Source organism: Stereum hirsutum (genome assembly GCF_000264905.1).
Source record: "Stereum hirsutum FP-91666 SS1 unplaced genomic scaffold STEHIscaffold_6, whole genome shotgun sequence".
Classification (NCBI taxonomy): domain Eukaryota; kingdom Fungi; phylum Basidiomycota; class Agaricomycetes; order Russulales; family Stereaceae; genus Stereum; species Stereum hirsutum.
The window spans coordinates 2,143,300-2,158,405 of record NW_006763136.1 but is presented as its reverse complement, the minus strand read 5'-3'; the positions used below and the strand labels follow the sequence as shown (position 1 = coordinate 2,158,405).

Genomic DNA, 15,106 nt, shown 5'->3' with positions numbered 1-15,106 from the left:
TGATACCTATATCGCTCCCAGCCCAATGTATTATTTTGGCGATTGTTTGGTGATTTTCTGGGTGGGGTCCAAAATTTTTTTAAGAGGCCTGAGGGCCTAACTAACTAACCAGGTCCCGGTTATTCATTATATTTGTCAGCTCCCCTTGTGCCAGACGCAGGCCAAAGGGAGCTGCACGTCCGGTCTGCACATTCCCCTTCAAAATGAAATTTTAATTCAAATTCTCACTTTTACAGTTCGCTTGCGTCGCTTTGCAACTCAAAACTCTACTTTTCAGGCTGCAGATAACATCTATTGTGCATGAACTTGGTGATAGACAGAGGAGGCGTTAAAGATGTTGTTTGTGCATGTTTGGCAAGAGCCTCTACCCGCCGTTCAGCCGGTCCTCCGGTTTCTTCTCCATATTTACCCGCTCACAATCTCGCTGCCCGAGTCCTTTTCCCAAGCGCGATGCAGTCTGCCCGTGTCTGTGCGCGAACACTTTGCGCCTCGTCTTCCAGAGCGCGTATCTCATCTTCTTTGCACCGACCGACGCGGTTCATCCATGCCACACCTACAGGCGCGTCTACCCCATCCTCCGAGGATAGTAACTCACTCACTGACAGTCTTACAGTGCACAGGTCCAAGGCCAAAAAGGCAGCAATAGAAGCCGATGCTGATGATCTCTTCGCTTTCGAAGACTCAGAGGAGCTCATTCCTCTAGGCTCCACCGCAGAGGAAACTGCAAGCACCAGCAGCAATGCGCGCACCAAGTCATCCCAAACAACAGACTACGCCGCGAAATTCGCGGAACACCTCAAGTTCCTGTCGGAACACAATGGAAAAAGGCCTGCCGTACGCGATGGGAAGCAAGTCGCTGATTCTATCTGGCTGCATTTGCTCGGGAACGCGAGGAGCCAGGAGGATCTCGAAAAGGTGGCGAAGCAGTTCATGCCGTGGAAGGATGCAGGCCGTGAAATAAAGCCGAGAGTAGTTGACCTCTTCGTCCGTGCGTCTCATATGCTCCTTCATCCATCCTTTCTTCGTCCATGATAGCTTCATGTCGACGATCCAGTGAAATGCAAACAACTCGGCTGCACTAAGTTCGCGCTCGACGTCTTCTCCAACCATGCCACCTACGGCCTCGACCTCGACCGCACCTCAGGCCGTCACCTCCTCCACGGCCTCCACCTCCAACACGACCTCTCCGACTCCATCACCCTCGCCGCCCTGTACGACGTCTTCAACCTCCGCGGTCTCTCCAGCGACCCTGTCTCCTGCGCCATGCTCACCGCCGCCTGTCTCCGCGAAGCGTCGCGCACGGAGAAACGCAAAGATGTGCGGGACGACGCGCGTTTGGTCGGTCAGGCGCTGCTGCCCTCGTTGCAGAGGGCGCTGACGAAGTACAAGACGGCGGAGAAGCTGAAGGGGAAGAGGTATTCGGAGAAGGAGATTTCGTGGTTGAGGTGGACGTTGAAGAAGGTGGAGATTGGGGTGGTTAAGGCTGGGTGGAGTTCAGCGTGGTTGAGGGAGTTTAGGGAGGCGAATAAGTGGGGCGATGAGGGACATGCTACCCTGCGTGCACAATCCGGCGCACCAGCGTCGGCTTGATATTGAGTCTATCTTATTACTTGTCATTTGAATGCTTTAATTTCCGTGGCAACTATGAGAATAGGGCCTCACCTATCTGCCGTAAGACTTAGCTTGCCGTTTTATCCAGAGCTTACGCACTCGGAGGCCGTCCTCTGCTCATCATACATACTAGTTTTTCGCAGCATCCGTGATCAGATATCACGGTGTGCGATTGGAGTTATGAGATGATACTTTGTTTCTTGTGTGCTATTAGGAAACGGCCAGTCCGAGATAGGCTTATTTCTTATGACCCATATAAATATTCAGACAATCCGTACGCCTCGATAATATCAATCCAGACCAGCCCATTGTTCGCCAGCATTGTTTGTGCCAATGGGCAAGATTTGCCTCAACTTCCGTCGAATCGGCGAATAATGCCGCCGGCAGGCTCGGGTCGGGTCTGCTATCTTCAACTCGACAGCGTGGGTTGTGCCTATACGCCACCTCACTTGCTCTCCCATCCCAGCCTATCATAGTCATGGCGGCCTCGAGCTTACATATGTCGTGCTATCCGCAAACTATTGCTCGGCATTTGAGTCTCCTTCGATCCACCCACGTCTCGTTTCTATATCTGTCCAGCACGACGCGTTCGACCACTACTGGAACAGGATGTCAGACGAGACCGCCCCTTTACTATCTTCTGTGAACGGGGAAGACGTTTCGAAACATACTGGGTATAATACTACCAACGAGAATGTTGCCGCAGAGCCTTCGACCTCCAGCGTAGAGGATGGGAATAGCATCGGAGTGCCAGTTCAGGAGGACAAGAGTTTCAAAACGCTGGCTCTTACGGTGAGCATGTCATCTCTACTCCTTTGAAGGGCTCTCCATGGAGTTCTGGCCGTTTCGGACTCTATCGATGCTGAGAACGCCGTCGAGATGCTGTTCTGCCTTTGCATGATGCCTGCTCCGGTTGCTGGGGCCTTCAATTGACCCTACTGCCATTGCATCTCGATGCTGACTCGCCTATTCACGTAGATCATGCCTATGCTCATCGGTACCTTCCTCGCTGCCACAGACGCCACAATCGTCGCGTCGTCCTATGCCTCCATAGGCAGCGAACTGAATCAACTGCAAAACACGAGCTGGATAGCCACGGGTTACATGCTTACTCTGGCCAGCTTTCAGTTCGTGTTACATTGTAAGACTTCATGGAGACCATGTGTGCTCACAGCGACAACACATCTACCAGGCCGTTATATGGGTCAGTCTTTCATACGCCACACCTGGACTAAACTTACCTAGCCTTGTCACGCAGGAAAATGAGCGACATATTCGGACGGAAACAGTGCCTGCTCTTCTCCTATGTCATATTCGCCCTCGGAGCGCTATGGTGTGGCCTCGCTAGGAACATGGAGGAGTTGATTCTGGCGCGAGCATTGTGAGTGCACATGTCTTGTTCAAATTTGCGCGAAACTTACAAACGAGACTCTATGGCATCTAGTGCTGGTATTGGGGGAGGAGGTATGACGACGTCAGTTACTTCGACACTCTTCAATCTCTTTAACACCAGCTCATCAGGCTTTGTAGAATTGTCTCCATAGTTTTGAGCGACATCATACCCCTTCGCTCGAGAGGGACATGGCAAGGTAACCCGTGAGATTTTGTTCCATTGTTTGTAGCTCTGTTGAACAATCCTTCAGGTCTCTTGAACATCTGTTTCGCAACCGGAAGCGCGACTGGAGCGCCAATCGGTGGAATTTTGGCGGACACAATAGGCTGGAGATGGTAAGTAGTGTCGACGGATGCTTTCCTCGCGTTAACACTCATGGTTCTGTAGGGCATTCCTACTTCAAGTTCCCATCACAGTTCTAGCCATCATCTCCGTCTCCCTCGCTCTCAAGCTACCCTCCCGTGATGACTCGCACTGGCTCGATAAACTGAAACGCGTTGACTTCAGCGGTGCTCTCGCTCTCGTCCTCTGTATCACTTCCCTCCTCGTCGGCCTCGATCACGGCGGGAACGTTTCCTGGACAGATCGCACCGCCATTATCTCCCTAACCTCTTTCGCCGTCCTCCTTGTCATCTTTGCCGTCATAGAGTTCAAGCTCGCCTCTGAGCCTTTCGCGCCAAAGAGGATCGTGGCGAATACGGCCTTGTTGGCTAGCTACTTGTGCAACTTTTTCTGTATTGCGAGTAGTATGGCCCTCATTTTCCATGTGGCGATGTATGTACAGGCGGTGGAGCATAAAAGTGCGGCGAAGGCTGGGATGGCGCTCATTCCTGGCATTGTTGGCGGTGTGGCGGGAAGTCTGATTGGAGGACTCATCATGCAGCATACTGGCAAGCCTGTTTGCACTTGTCACCTACCCGCGATATAGTGAACTAAGATTACGGTCTACTTCTAGGGAGATATTATGTCTTGACCGCCGTGTCGTATTTCATGATGATGGCAGGGACTGTTCTCACAGCGCTCATGACTGGTGCGATCTCACAATCATTCCTGGGACTGGAGATCGGTGAGTCTGCAATCTTCGCTTGTGGCCTACAAGTCTTCGTCTACTACCTCCTAATCGCTACTAACAAACATCGGCTAGGCCTCATAATCATGAGTCTTGGAAACGGTATGTCGGAACGCGTGCAATCTTCATTTTCGATATTTAATCACCTCTATGACAAAGGCTCGGGCATTACAACGACCCTCATCGCTCTCATTGCCAACGCAGGCGCAAAAGACCAAGCCATCGCCACCGCAGGTCTGTCATCCCCCCCCCCCCCTCAGAAATCGTTGCCACACGGAAACCCTGATACATTTTGGGATTATCGTTTGATTTGGATTTAGTATCCTACCTCTTCCGCTCACTCGGTTCAGTCATTGGACTTTCGGTTGGCAGCACCATCTTCCAGAACTCTCTCCGAAAATATCTGGTTGCCCAACTCGAGGGTCAGAATATCGATATCGACGAGGTTTGTGCCACCCCGCTTCCTCTTGAAATACTTTCGCGTTCTTACTCACCTCCGAAATCGACTTGCAATTGTCGTCACTCGGATACATCAGATTGTCAACCGCGTCCGTGAGTCCCTCGACTACGTCGACCAGCTCGACCCCTCTACACGGTTTATCGTGCGCAGCTCGTACGAAGAAGCGCTGCAGGCCTGTTTCTGGTTTACGGTTGCGTTGGCAGTTTGTGCATTTTTGTCCTCGTTATTCGTGAAGGAGAAGCCTTTGGTGAAGAAGTAAAGGCGAAAGTTGCATATCGTACATTTAGACTATACATTCGTAGATATTCGCTTTTACGATTGATGGCTCTTCTCAGGATTTGTGCCTTCGGCGAACTTTTGAACCATGATAGCCAACAGGGTATTCATATTCCTCGTCAACCGGATATGGGATCCATCCACTACACCTACGGAACATACAACATCCATCACCGGTAATACACAAACTTCATCGACCATACATGCACTCGAACTGCCACACATCACCGCTCCTATCGTACAGACGCCCACCACCACCACCACCGATAAAACTACCTCACCCCAAATAGGTTCACCACTCCATCATCTTGGGGGTGCCACACGTCGACTCGAGCTTTTTGCAGAAAGCGTCCTCCTTGCTCTGTCTGCCACCATCAGGGAGCGCGGGGAAGATCTCGCGGCCTGCGGCTTCTTCAGCGGCGCGGTGAGACATGAGGGACTCCTTGACGAGGCTTTGGAAGTGGAGGACACCGTGTTCTTGTCTCTGCATCGCGGGAGTATGGAGTTAGCCAAGACTACCTTGTCATCATGATTGGGAACAGCGACGAACTGTGTGTAGAGAACCAGTCTGGTAGATACCGGCTTCCATGTTCTTTTGGGCGTTTGTCTATTGCGAGTATGTGAACGCGTTAGAGCCACTGAAAATTCTGAATGGAGGTATAGATCGCTGAACTTACGCAGAGGAATTTGTCTTCCTCTTCGACCTGGAGGAAGAACTGGTGGGTGGAGTCGAAATCCTCGTCAGAAGCACCTTCTGGACGGTAGACATCATATTGCATCTGCATACAATCATCTATGAATTAATGTCCACGATCCAAAATTAGAGCAGTTATGCGTACCTCGGTTCTGTGAGCGTCGATTGGAACCACTCGCATGGTGTAGGCATAAGCGGGCATGAGGGTGATGCTAATGAAGCGAGGAATAAATAGAGTACTGTCAGAATATTGTCCTGGTGATGATGGGTCATCCGAGGAAACGTACGAGGCAAAAGGGAATAGGAAGGTAGCAACGATGGATCCGTCTACCTCCTTTTCTTTGTTCTCAGGCTTTGGTGGCGAAAAGTGTGCGACGTAGCCTTTCTGCCCTTGAACGTAGTATGTCTTCAGGTCTACCGTCTGTAGTCATATGGGTAGATAAGTACGATCCCATGTGACGTGCGACAAAGCGATGTAAGAAAATATACGAACGCTGGCAATTCCTGGATGCGCAACTTTGCAGTGATAGCATTCGTTGTACTATGAGCAAGGCAAGATGAACGATCAATGGGCGGGATGCGACGAGGTGGGTCACGATAACGCACGTTGTCGACCAGAGTCTTCCAGTTGTATTGGCCTGTCAGTGGTCTAGTAAGTTTCCGTGACCGAGTTTGGAGTAAAATGGTTCACCCACAGTTCTCGAATGACCAGCTGAAGGCATACTTGTACTTGCTCGTGTCGAAACCTTGAACTCGAGGCTGGCTATCGACGTCGCCAAATTGCTCTTCCCATTTGATGTAGTCCTCGGACCTGACCAAGGCTGTAAGTAGGCTATCGACACCCTCCGGAGATTCAAGACCGAAAACCTACGTGTCCAGGTTGACGTAGAGGTATCCGAGTTGGTCGATGTGTGTCCTGATGCCGAAGAGACTGTTCTTCTTAGGGTCAAAGTTCTCGACTTCGTCAAATCCGGGTGCTTTGGCAAGGTCACCCTTCATGGTGTAGCTAAGACACAAGTAGCGGAGTTAGATCAGCTGGTCAAGACGCTCTGGAAGTAGGCTTGCCTCCAGCCATGGAACTTGCAATGCAAGACGGCCACTTGACCAGACTCGGTCAGCGGATCGGGCAGGTTCTGGAATGGAGAGATCATACGAAGTCATGTCAGAATGTCACATACGCTGAGAGGACGCCGCAAGTACTGACCTCCTTGATACGCTTTGCGTTTGTTCCCACGACGGGGAACGCACGGTGGCGACAAACGTTGTGGAAGGCGTTAATTTGTCCTTCGCGGTCTTTGATCGCGAAGATGTTGTACCCGGCAAAGGCGAACTTAATATACTCGCCCGTCTTCGTGAATCGCTAAGCGATGCAGATACCCAAGGTAAATGATGTGAGCCATAACGCAGGTGCAGATGAAAATTGGACGCGCAGAAAGATAGGGAAGAGCGCACGTTGGTGTGACATAAGAAAAGCCACTTCTTGGAGAAAATGGCGCGGCGCTCGAGCTGATAGATAGCGTCGGAGCGATACCAAGAAGATGGGAGGTTGACGTTCTCGTCTGAAGACATAAAACACTGTTAGCGGATCGGGAGACTCGGATAATGGGATACATTCATACTTTGGGTTTCGACGGAGACGGGCATGATGGCTCAACGGAGGATGAGAAGAAGACTTGGGGTAACAAGGCGAGAGGTAGCGAAGAGGTATAAGGGAGAGCACCAGGAGGACACGTTATATACACGCTGTTCAAGAAAGCCAGAGAATGTAGAGCGCTAGCTCGACCTTCTTATCGAGGTCGATCGCCACCGGGCAGAGTTCGTGGTCCAGGAGATAGTTGCGCAGAATTGTCAAAGCACAAGCGCGGACGTCCGTTGCTCCAAACACGAACGGTAAAGGCCCCAGAGGCATTGGCCGACGGCCCCTGACATATGGCAAATCAGAATGCGGGGATATAAGAGAAAACTTGAGATAAAGGAGAACTCCAGGCTCTTTTTTGCCCCTATCCTAACACAAGCGAGTGATCCCGGGATACGGTGATCTATGTAGACATTCGAGGAATGTGGTTGCGGCGAGGTACGGGTGTGAAAATGGAGCTTCGCAGGCAAGATAATTGAGACACCCAACGCGACAGAGTACAATAGCGACCGCCCCTGATGATGCGTGATTATACTCTGTGGAGACTTACGCATTATGGGTATTCTGAGGTCTGTTTAGAGTTGTATGACCCAGTGATGGTCCACCCTTAATAGTCAAACGCCCGGGCAAAGCTCTCCTTTGGGGCCCTCTTGTGTGATGAACGCCTGGCTCTGGTCAGAAGAACCACCCCATGTCCTTCTCATGTGAGAGAATTTTCCGTAATCTTCCGACAGATGACCTCGATTACGGAGGCGAAGGAGAAAGGGTGGGTGAGCATCCAATGTGGGGCTATGAGCATGGCATGCGTGCGGGAGGGTACGGGAGGACAGCAGATAGCCCTGTCGCGTGAGATAGAGAACGGCACACAAGTGCAGCTGAATAAGAAGGAGTACGGCTGTTATCATAGAAAAATGCAGATACCGAGCTGACAGGACGCAGAGGGAGGCCACAATGATCGTGGATGCTCGCGGAGTTCAAAATGTCAATTAGGTAATAAAGGAAATTACGTATCGGGCGTCCGAGTCCCTCTACGGTGTTGTACACCATATGGGGCTTTCTGCCACATCTGCTAGTGTTTCCCTCTTCTCCAATCGAATACATACCTTTCCTCTATCTTCTTGTCCATTTGACAAACAAAATACGCTGGCTCTCCTTCGCATGGCACAAATATGATCTTGGTGCCAGCAAGGACTCGGTAATACGCCAAGTCAATACCAGTGTAGGATTTCGTTCGCCGGCGGGAAATTCTATGCTTCTCGCCTTTCTTATCTATAAGATTGGTAGCGAAGCCATGTTGCCTTGTTTGTCTCCTTCGCGCACCTACATATATTGAATGCCGATCTTGATCCTTCACCCCTCCGATCTTCAACCATGACCTTCTCTACACCTGAGCTCGCCCTTGGAGCTGCTTGCTTGCTTGGAGCTGGTTTTGCTGTCTCTCGACGATGGGCGTCTCGTGCCCCTCGCGTGGAAACTACGGACGAGCCAAAAGAGACGAAGAAGCCCCTGGAGCATCCGGATCCTGATCCTCTGTACGACTTCGATCTCGCGACTGCCCACACACGGAACCACATCTACGTCAACAAGACATTACGCTTTCCCTATTTTCAGGTGCGTTTGGACACACTTTGGTCAGATATGTCGCAGGAGTAATCAAAGGCTGCTGTGTACAGACTATGGCCCATCAGCCCATGAACATCAACGACTGGATAGAAATTGACAAGGACTTACCTTGGTACATCGAGGAGAAACAGCGTGTCATCAAAGAGCAGGGTCCGTACTATTACGTCACATACGGTCATTACATAGCTGATTCGTTACGCTTCGTGGCCCTGCAGGAAAGGTCGTGGTCGACTCGCTCCCGGAAAACGACGACGCATGCGCGGAAATTCTCGAGCTTCTAGTTGACTATCTACCTAAGCGTTACCCGACACTCTTTGAGAGTCTCTCCCCGAATGGCATATGGAACAAGGTCACGAACGAGAAGATCCCAGATATTACGGGCAAGTCTGGGGTGGATGCCCTTCTCATCGTATCAAGACTCGTCCAAGATGATTTCTTGATGGGTCGAGAGGGCCCCGATGGCCATATATATTTCTCTGGTGGTCTCGTTGCCTTCCCAGGTATGCGTTCAGATCATTTTAATAACTCCGTGAATAATTCGCTCAAAATTCTGTCACAGGATTCTATCTTCTCTCCAACTACATCGGTCAACCGCTCGAGGTGGTCAGTGTGTCCCTAGATTTTTGTCATCGCGTCGGTTTGTTCAATATACGGTCCAGATACATCGTGGAGTACCCCACTTCAACGAGAAGATCCTAAAGAGCGTTGAGCGTACTCTGAAACGGTTTGGACCGCACGAGTCTTTCGAGCGTACTAGCTGGACCATGGTCGATGACCGAAATCTATTCTGGCGTAAGATTTTCTGCATCATATTTGCATTTATCCCCACTCAAAACACCGTACCATACAGATAATATGGTCACCACCAACGCACTTCCAGACGGCCTCCAGCCGAAGGACATCTGGCTTCGGATGGACCATCAAACTTTCCGAAAACTTCCTCGCTCTAAAGGCATTGCATTCGGCGTGTAAGTAACACGGTCGACCCTTGAACCTCTTCGTCTGCTGACATTTTCCATCATCCACGCTACTTTCTGATGAACAGACATGTGATGATGAAGCGACTCGAGGATCTTGCAGACAGTCCCCTTGTTCCCTCCCTCCTCGCGAAGATCCATCTTGAAGCTGACAAGGACCTTATGCACGTATGTGAAGTTCATTGCCTCACTCTATCCTCGTATCGATCGTGCCATTACATGTCCACAATTCCGAATTCTCCGCTGTGACTTCCCACGTATCATGCTAACACCTCGGAAAATCACAGCACAAACTCGACGATGTCTATCGCGACCGCATGATGCCCTATCTGCGAGAGATGACACAGTCTCAGCTCGAAAGAGGTCTCATCAAGTACGTCTCGCATTCATATTCCTGCAACCACATATTGACCTATGCTTAACGACTCATATTATTTTCTATAGGGAAGAAGACCTCGACCGAGTCACAGACTTTAGGGAACTCGTGAAAGGACGTCCCATTCCAAACGCGCAGACAACCTTGAGTCAGCCTACCGAGTCCGAGGCTCAGATGATGGTCCACGAGCAACCGCCAACTGTTGTGGTGAATGCATGATTTTTTACGAGACGTACCGGGGTAAACTAGGGTTGTTGGGGCATTCGGGATCCTGTACACATCGTTTGTATGATCACTGTCCAAGGTATCTCACGGAAGATTTGATCACGAGTGCTCTTCACGCTATGCCGTTTGGATTGCGCGACAAACAACATGCTGAAGACTGCCTCCTTTCACCGAGTCTATAAACGAGGAGCCTTTTGCGAAGACTGACAGCGGTGGACCAGAATTCTTTTCTGGCCCTTGAAATCACTGGTGATTGTCTGAACTGTGCTCCTTTGACTGGCGAACGTCGGAAATGTGAGATAAATGGTGGACAAGAACCGTAACGCCACAATGAATATTTCAAAAAGAACTCTGTGGCACCTGGAACGAGCCGACTTCAACGCTTCGTACCCCTTCCGAGTCGTTTGAAGTTCATCTCTGCTGTTGTTCACAGCTAACATCCGGCTGCTCTCTACCTCGCTATAGACAAACAAGGGAGGAATTGTTATGCGTCCCCCGATCAATCATTTACCCTCACTTCATGACTTGAAGTTCAAGTGACGCCGCCGCCGAGTTTGTCAGATACGAGGTTTCTCAATGATCGCCTACCCAAGCTACTACGGAACCCCAGTATACGCTACCTCGGCAGTCCGTCTTGTCCATACGACTTCTCTCAGCTTCTTACAAGCCTGGTCAAATTCCAGACCGCACGAAACGGAGCGAGACAACAGCGACTGACCCACGTTCCCCACGATCCACTTGTACCTCCCCACCATACTGCCAAATACGCTCCTGCTCAGCCTTCTCCCGGCTCCTCGAATCATCTTACAAGAATTTCGCCGCTTCTTGTTGGTTTGCATTCGAGCTTGTTCGAGCCGCCGCCGTCACGCGGCCTTCCGAACCTATGATGCGTGGTTTATCTTATCTCACGGGTTCTCTCTCTACAGCAGAACACGACATTCTACATGAGGCGGTTTGGCCATGGCGTAAGAGTTGTACTCAATGTATTGTACTTGAGATAGACCCTCTTCTTAGCCATCCTCCTCTGTTCCCGTTCTCCTCGTCCTCTGCTCGTGCCAATCGTGAGACTCGCATTGACAGCGCCGGCACTCTGCTCGAGCTCTTCCCTACTTGAGTCTTCCTCTACCGTCACTTCTCTGAGCATGGCCATCACGAACTTCAACACTACCACGCTTGACTTGCCTACTGCCTCTCTTATATGTCTATGTGCGGTCGGTGTTGCCGGGTCTTTGGCATGGAGGCAGCTAAGAAAGACACAGGCATCTACAAAGGCGAACACGTCGTCCGGTGAGCACCCTTAGTACGTCATTGTAGGTGCAGGACGAAGTGTGCTGACGACGGTTCTGATATTACTAGCGCCAGGTGGTGAGAAGGAGTTCGAGTTCCCTAGGTTCGATCCTTGTCCTGACGGTGTAGAGGACATCAAACCTGTGCCCTATCGTCCGTTCCGGTGGGGCGACTTCCAGTACGTTCTCCATTTCTCACAGTCGTTGGTTGTAAATTGAACCTTTATGACCTATTTGTAGTGTAACCATGGGTATCAAGAACATCTCTTTCGGATCCTGGGTGGAGGTAATTCTCAACGTTCCCCCTATATGTGGACCTTTTCATGCTCATGGGTATGGTTCATCGTGGGCCATAGTTGGACAATCAATACGAACAATATCACAGAATACGTGATCACCGCATCAAAAAGCTGGGTAGCCAACTCGTCAAGACTCTTCCAGCCGATCCCGACTATGCTGCCTCAGGCGCCGATGCTGGTGCGTTCATCCCTATAGATGACCGCCCTACAGCGGTTTACTGACAAGAAAACAATAGCCCGAGAGCTGGTGTACGAACTCTCAGAATACCTCTCCCGACGCTATCCCAAGACATTCAGCGTCACGCGTCATTCCTTGGAAAAGGGAGGCGAGGGAGGATGGTACGGCGAAGGGAGGATACACACGATCACGATTCTTCCTGTGAACACGACATACGACTTAGATGTTGACGATCCCATGACGGTTTCTGGCTTGCTGTACGTTCTCCATTCTACGTTCAACTTATCAAAATGGTCACTTACCCGATACTTTTTTCTCCCGATGTATAGGGTCCAGGATGACTTGGCATTGATGATCAAAGGTAGTTTGACCTCTACGAGCCTGTATCTGACCTATCACTCACGATATCTACTACCACAGGCCCCAACGACATGTACTACCTCCGTGCAGGCGCTATCGTTACGGCTGGTATGTATACCGCCATCGACAAATCCTCTACCCACGGTTTATTGACTCTGATTCGCGCAATAGGATTTTGGAGGCTCGAGGACAAGATCGGAATGTCTCTAGATGAGATTCACTTCCACGGAAATGTCCCTCAATGTAAGTCACAAGATCTCCCATGTCTCCTTTGCTGTTTCTGGCCTATTTCTAACCAAATATCGACCAACGTTACGCCTCCAGATCCTCAAAAGCTTCAAACATCGATGAACCGCTTCTTCCTCCGTCTCCCTGTTAACAAACTTGTCCAACGAAACAACTACTTCTTCAAAATTGTCGCCGACCCCTCCCACCCCGTCGAACCCCTCGACCCCAACGAGCTCGGCTGGGCAGAAACGACCGTCGGAAACGAACAAGAATTCGTGGGCGGCGCAGGTCTCGGAGCGCTCAGGCTCTCAAGACCAGATGTGGAGGATGATGATTCGACCGATGCTGCTACGGGTGAAGTGAAGGTGAACCCGGCGATGATGAGGCTGAGGATGGAGAGGCAGTCGTTGAGGAGATTGCCGAAGACGGGGGCTGTTGTGTTCACGATTCGGACGTATGTCGTTCCCGCTGAGGAATTGGTCAAGGAGGTAGGAGTACCTGGGAGGGCGGCGAGTGCTATCAGGAGTTGGCCCGATGATGTCGCTGGGTATGTCTGCCCTTGGACTTCCCCCATACTCTTGAACGTTGGCGGTGTGGTAGGGCGACAATTGTGGCGTGCGCTGACGATTTCCACTACAGGTATAAGACACGGGCTACCTGGCAGAAGTGGGTCTTGCCGTATTTCGACGAGTGTCACAGAAAGCAGGTCGAACAGGGGCTGTTGAAGAGCGAGGACGAGAAGCCTGCGACAGACTACCCTTACTGAGGCAGCGATGCTCTATAAACTGAACTGGCTCCAGGCTTGGTCCATACATCACAAGTGTAGCCGTATTTCAGAGTCGACTGAACCCAGTAAAATGCATTCACTTGGCCACCGACATTTTTGGTAGCAAGAGCCCCTATGTGGCGCACATTATCTTGGTCGCGATAGAGAGATGCCATCATACTTACTGTAGACGACTTCGTCCAGTTTCAAGGTCCCGAGTGTGATCCGGAGGGTCTAGGTCAAGGTATCGCAGGATTGACGACATCTGGCGATAGTAATGTTCTTACAGGCAGAGCCCAGAATGGGAGAAATGCCGGGATTGAGAGGCACAAAGCGGTGCGAAAAGAGAGCTATGAATGATACCATAGAATGTATCACAGAATGTTGACTGCACTCTCACTGATCATAACGTTGATATATTACCGCCCTCCGATGTTTACGGAACGACTGCGTAAGTAGGCGTAAGTTCGGTAGGACTGACTTTTCGGCCACACCTCCTCTTCCTGCCACTCCGGCTGGCCATCTAGTCAACTAGCGTGTCTCAACAAGCGCACGATAACGACGGCGCGGCCCTCGGTACTGAGAATGGGAGTGCTTCGCTGGTGGAGGATGGGATGGATGAGGACGATGAGGAGAGTGACAGTGGTTCGGAGAGCGATAGAGAGGGACTCAGTGTGAAAGAGGGGGTGATATCTTAGCCAAATTTGCAGACCCAGACGCTACACTTGACGAGAGAAAGGAGCCGGGTGCACTATTGCTTTGCGGCGGTAGACGTGAGTCCCTCTCGCTTCTCTTTCATGATCCATAGTTGTCAAGAGGCGTGTGGAATTGCAATCGGACACACTGCTCGGCGTTCGCTTAGGTCCAATTTCCAGGCGGACACCGTCAGAGCATCGACCGACGGACTCTGCTGCAAGTCGACATAGTTCGCCGACATCGAACTGTAGTCTGAGCGCTTCGCGGCGATGCGCATCGTTGACACTGGATAGATTCAATTATGAGCTAGACATAGGCCACGCAGAACAACACACATGAGACTGACAGCCAATGCCCTGCGGTATATTCGAACAGGTCTTCGCTACGAGGATGCGCCATGAAAGACAATGTGCGAAGGGATAGCCAACAGGCGATGAAGATAGAATACGGTAAGGAGGGTGGTCGATGGAGAGAGAGCGAGACTGGAGCTGTCAGGCGGTCGACAATGAGCCTCGCGCTCCGACAATAGAGCATGGATTGAAGAAACCAGTAAACCTGGTTCAACAAAAACGATTTTGTGCCATTTTATCGTAGGAGATGCGTGGAATAAGGAAGAGCTGCGATGAGGATCAGACGCACGACGGTTGAACGAAAGCTGCTCTGCCTTTGGGGTGTCGAGAAGAAAGCCCGGATGCGTGGCGGAACTTGAAGAGAGTGGCGTTTTGATCTGGAGATTGCCGAGGATGCTTAGTCATAACCTCCTTAAGCAGACGGCGTTCAACCGGCGGGTGCGAGGCAAGTGCGAGGATCACTCTGTAAGTTATTGAGTGGGGGGTCCCTTCGGGCCAAGATTTACACCACAGCGTCGCGTCCGAGTATAGCCCAAGTACTATAGACCAATGCTCCTTGTTTCGTCTTCGAGCCGCCAGACCGACCTTTAGCTCTTAGTGACC

At 51.0% G+C, this 15,106-nt stretch overlaps 6 protein-coding genes across 6 annotated transcripts; 4 read left to right on the top strand and 2 right to left on the bottom strand.

Annotated features, from left to right (window-relative positions):
* Window positions 1–368: 368 nt before the first annotated feature.
* Window positions 369–1,723, top strand: STEHIDRAFT_78748 (uncharacterized protein). The gene is made up of 3 exons (XM_007303246.1): window positions 369–559; window positions 614–988; window positions 1,055–1,723. The coding sequence occupies exons 1-3, from the start codon at window positions 451–453 to the stop codon at window positions 1,588–1,590; spliced, it is 1,020 nt and encodes a 339-aa protein (XP_007303308.1). The 5' UTR covers window positions 369–450; the 3' UTR covers window positions 1,591–1,723.
* Window positions 1,724–2,267: 544 nt separating this feature from the next.
* STEHIDRAFT_146967 (MFS general substrate transporter) lies at window positions 2,268–4,792 on the top strand (the record flags this gene model as incomplete). Its single annotated transcript, XM_007303808.1, has 13 exons — window positions 2,268–2,403; window positions 2,590–2,738; window positions 2,804–2,815; window positions 2,870–2,992; window positions 3,056–3,085; window positions 3,142–3,200; window positions 3,255–3,339; window positions 3,392–3,894; window positions 3,960–4,070; window positions 4,149–4,175; window positions 4,233–4,307; window positions 4,394–4,518; window positions 4,610–4,792. The coding sequence occupies exons 2-13, from the start codon at window positions 2,593–2,595 to the stop codon at window positions 4,790–4,792; spliced, it is 1,479 nt and encodes a 492-aa protein (XP_007303870.1). The 5' UTR covers window positions 2,268–2,403; window positions 2,590–2,592.
* A 118-nt stretch (window positions 4,793–4,910) lies between these two features.
* STEHIDRAFT_78743 (Rieske domain-containing protein) lies at window positions 4,911–7,417 on the bottom strand. The gene is made up of 13 exons (XM_007303245.1): window positions 7,123–7,417; window positions 6,956–7,062; window positions 6,708–6,863; window positions 6,569–6,636; window positions 6,375–6,509; window positions 6,199–6,314; window positions 6,110–6,141; window positions 5,997–6,044; window positions 5,791–5,924; window positions 5,649–5,715; window positions 5,487–5,588; window positions 5,360–5,416; window positions 4,911–5,293 (listed from the first exon to the last, which is right to left on the bottom strand). Exons 1-13 carry the CDS (start codon window positions 7,145–7,147, stop codon window positions 5,102–5,104), a joined length of 1,239 nt encoding a protein of 412 aa, XP_007303307.1. The 5' UTR covers window positions 7,148–7,417; the 3' UTR covers window positions 4,911–5,101.
* Window positions 7,418–8,505: 1,088 nt separating this feature from the next.
* Window positions 8,506–10,429, top strand: STEHIDRAFT_78739 (uncharacterized protein). Its single transcript, XM_007303244.1, has 9 exons — window positions 8,506–8,750; window positions 8,813–8,912; window positions 8,978–9,262; window positions 9,322–9,365; window positions 9,422–9,554; window positions 9,613–9,730; window positions 9,808–9,907; window positions 10,027–10,112; window positions 10,184–10,429. The coding sequence occupies exons 1-9, from the start codon at window positions 8,511–8,513 to the stop codon at window positions 10,332–10,334; spliced, it is 1,257 nt and encodes a 418-aa protein (XP_007303306.1). The 5' UTR covers window positions 8,506–8,510; the 3' UTR covers window positions 10,335–10,429.
* A 968-nt stretch (window positions 10,430–11,397) lies between these two features.
* Window positions 11,398–13,568, top strand: STEHIDRAFT_96906 (uncharacterized protein). Its single transcript, XM_007303807.1, has 10 exons — window positions 11,398–11,627; window positions 11,697–11,805; window positions 11,867–11,912; window positions 11,983–12,103; window positions 12,162–12,360; window positions 12,433–12,464; window positions 12,524–12,571; window positions 12,635–12,706; window positions 12,788–13,238; window positions 13,331–13,568. Exons 1-10 carry the CDS (start codon window positions 11,483–11,485, stop codon window positions 13,455–13,457), a joined length of 1,350 nt encoding a protein of 449 aa, XP_007303869.1. The 5' UTR covers window positions 11,398–11,482; the 3' UTR covers window positions 13,458–13,568.
* A 298-nt stretch (window positions 13,569–13,866) lies between these two features.
* On the bottom strand, window positions 13,867–14,744 carry STEHIDRAFT_121267 (uncharacterized protein). Its single transcript, XM_007303806.1, has 2 exons — window positions 14,500–14,744; window positions 13,867–14,438 (listed from the first exon to the last, which is right to left on the bottom strand). The coding sequence occupies exons 1-2, from the start codon at window positions 14,550–14,552 to the stop codon at window positions 14,177–14,179; spliced, it is 315 nt and encodes a 104-aa protein (XP_007303868.1). The 5' UTR covers window positions 14,553–14,744; the 3' UTR covers window positions 13,867–14,176.
* Between the last annotated feature and the right edge of the window lie 362 nt (window positions 14,745–15,106).

What these genes read in the sequence shown, in the direction of transcription:
- STEHIDRAFT_78748 (XM_007303246.1), top strand. Translation starts at nt 451, where the DNA reads ATGCAGTCTGCCCGTGTCTGTGCGCGAACACTTTGCGCCTCGTCTTCC. An exon ending in CATCCATGCCACACCTACAG is followed by an intron (nt 560 to 613) that starts GCGCGTCTACCC and finishes ACAGTCTTACAG; the next exon opens with TGCACAGGTCCAAGGCCAAA. An exon ending in AGTAGTTGACCTCTTCGTCC is followed by an intron (nt 989 to 1,054) that starts GTGCGTCTCATA and finishes TCGACGATCCAG; the next exon opens with TGAAATGCAAACAACTCGGC.
- STEHIDRAFT_78743 (XM_007303245.1), bottom strand. Translation starts at nt 7,147, where the DNA reads ATGCCCGTCTCCGTCGAAACCCAAA. An exon ending in TGCAAGTTCCATGGCTGGAG is followed by an intron (nt 6,510 to 6,568) that starts GCAAGCCTACTT and finishes CTTGTGTCTTAG; the next exon opens with CTACACCATGAAGGGTGACC. An exon ending in CTCTACGTCAACCTGGACAC is followed by an intron (nt 6,315 to 6,374) that starts GTAGGTTTTCGG and finishes AGCCTTGGTCAG; the next exon opens with GTCCGAGGACTACATCAAAT.
- STEHIDRAFT_78739 (XM_007303244.1), top strand. Translation starts at nt 8,511, where the DNA reads ATGACCTTCTCTACACCTGAGCTCGCCCTTGGAGCTGCTTGCTTGCTT. An exon ending in CTGACAAGGACCTTATGCAC is followed by an intron (nt 9,908 to 10,026) that starts GTATGTGAAGTT and finishes GGAAAATCACAG; the next exon opens with CACAAACTCGACGATGTCTA. An exon ending in CTCGAAAGAGGTCTCATCAA is followed by an intron (nt 10,113 to 10,183) that starts GTACGTCTCGCA and finishes TATTTTCTATAG; the next exon opens with GGAAGAAGACCTCGACCGAG.
- STEHIDRAFT_96906 (XM_007303807.1), top strand. Translation starts at nt 11,483, where the DNA reads ATGGCCATCACGAACTTCAACACTACCACGCTTGACTTGCCTACTGCC. An exon ending in CTTGGCATTGATGATCAAAG is followed by an intron (nt 12,465 to 12,523) that starts GTAGTTTGACCT and finishes CTACTACCACAG; the next exon opens with GCCCCAACGACATGTACTAC. An exon ending in CCACGGAAATGTCCCTCAAT is followed by an intron (nt 12,707 to 12,787) that starts GTAAGTCACAAG and finishes TTACGCCTCCAG; the next exon opens with ATCCTCAAAAGCTTCAAACA.
- STEHIDRAFT_121267 (XM_007303806.1), bottom strand. Translation starts at nt 14,552, where the DNA reads ATGGCGCATCCTCGTAGCGAAGACCTGTTCGAATATACCGCAGGGCAT. An exon ending in TATACCGCAGGGCATTGGCT is followed by an intron (nt 14,439 to 14,499) that starts GTCAGTCTCATG and finishes GAATCTATCCAG; the next exon opens with TGTCAACGATGCGCATCGCC.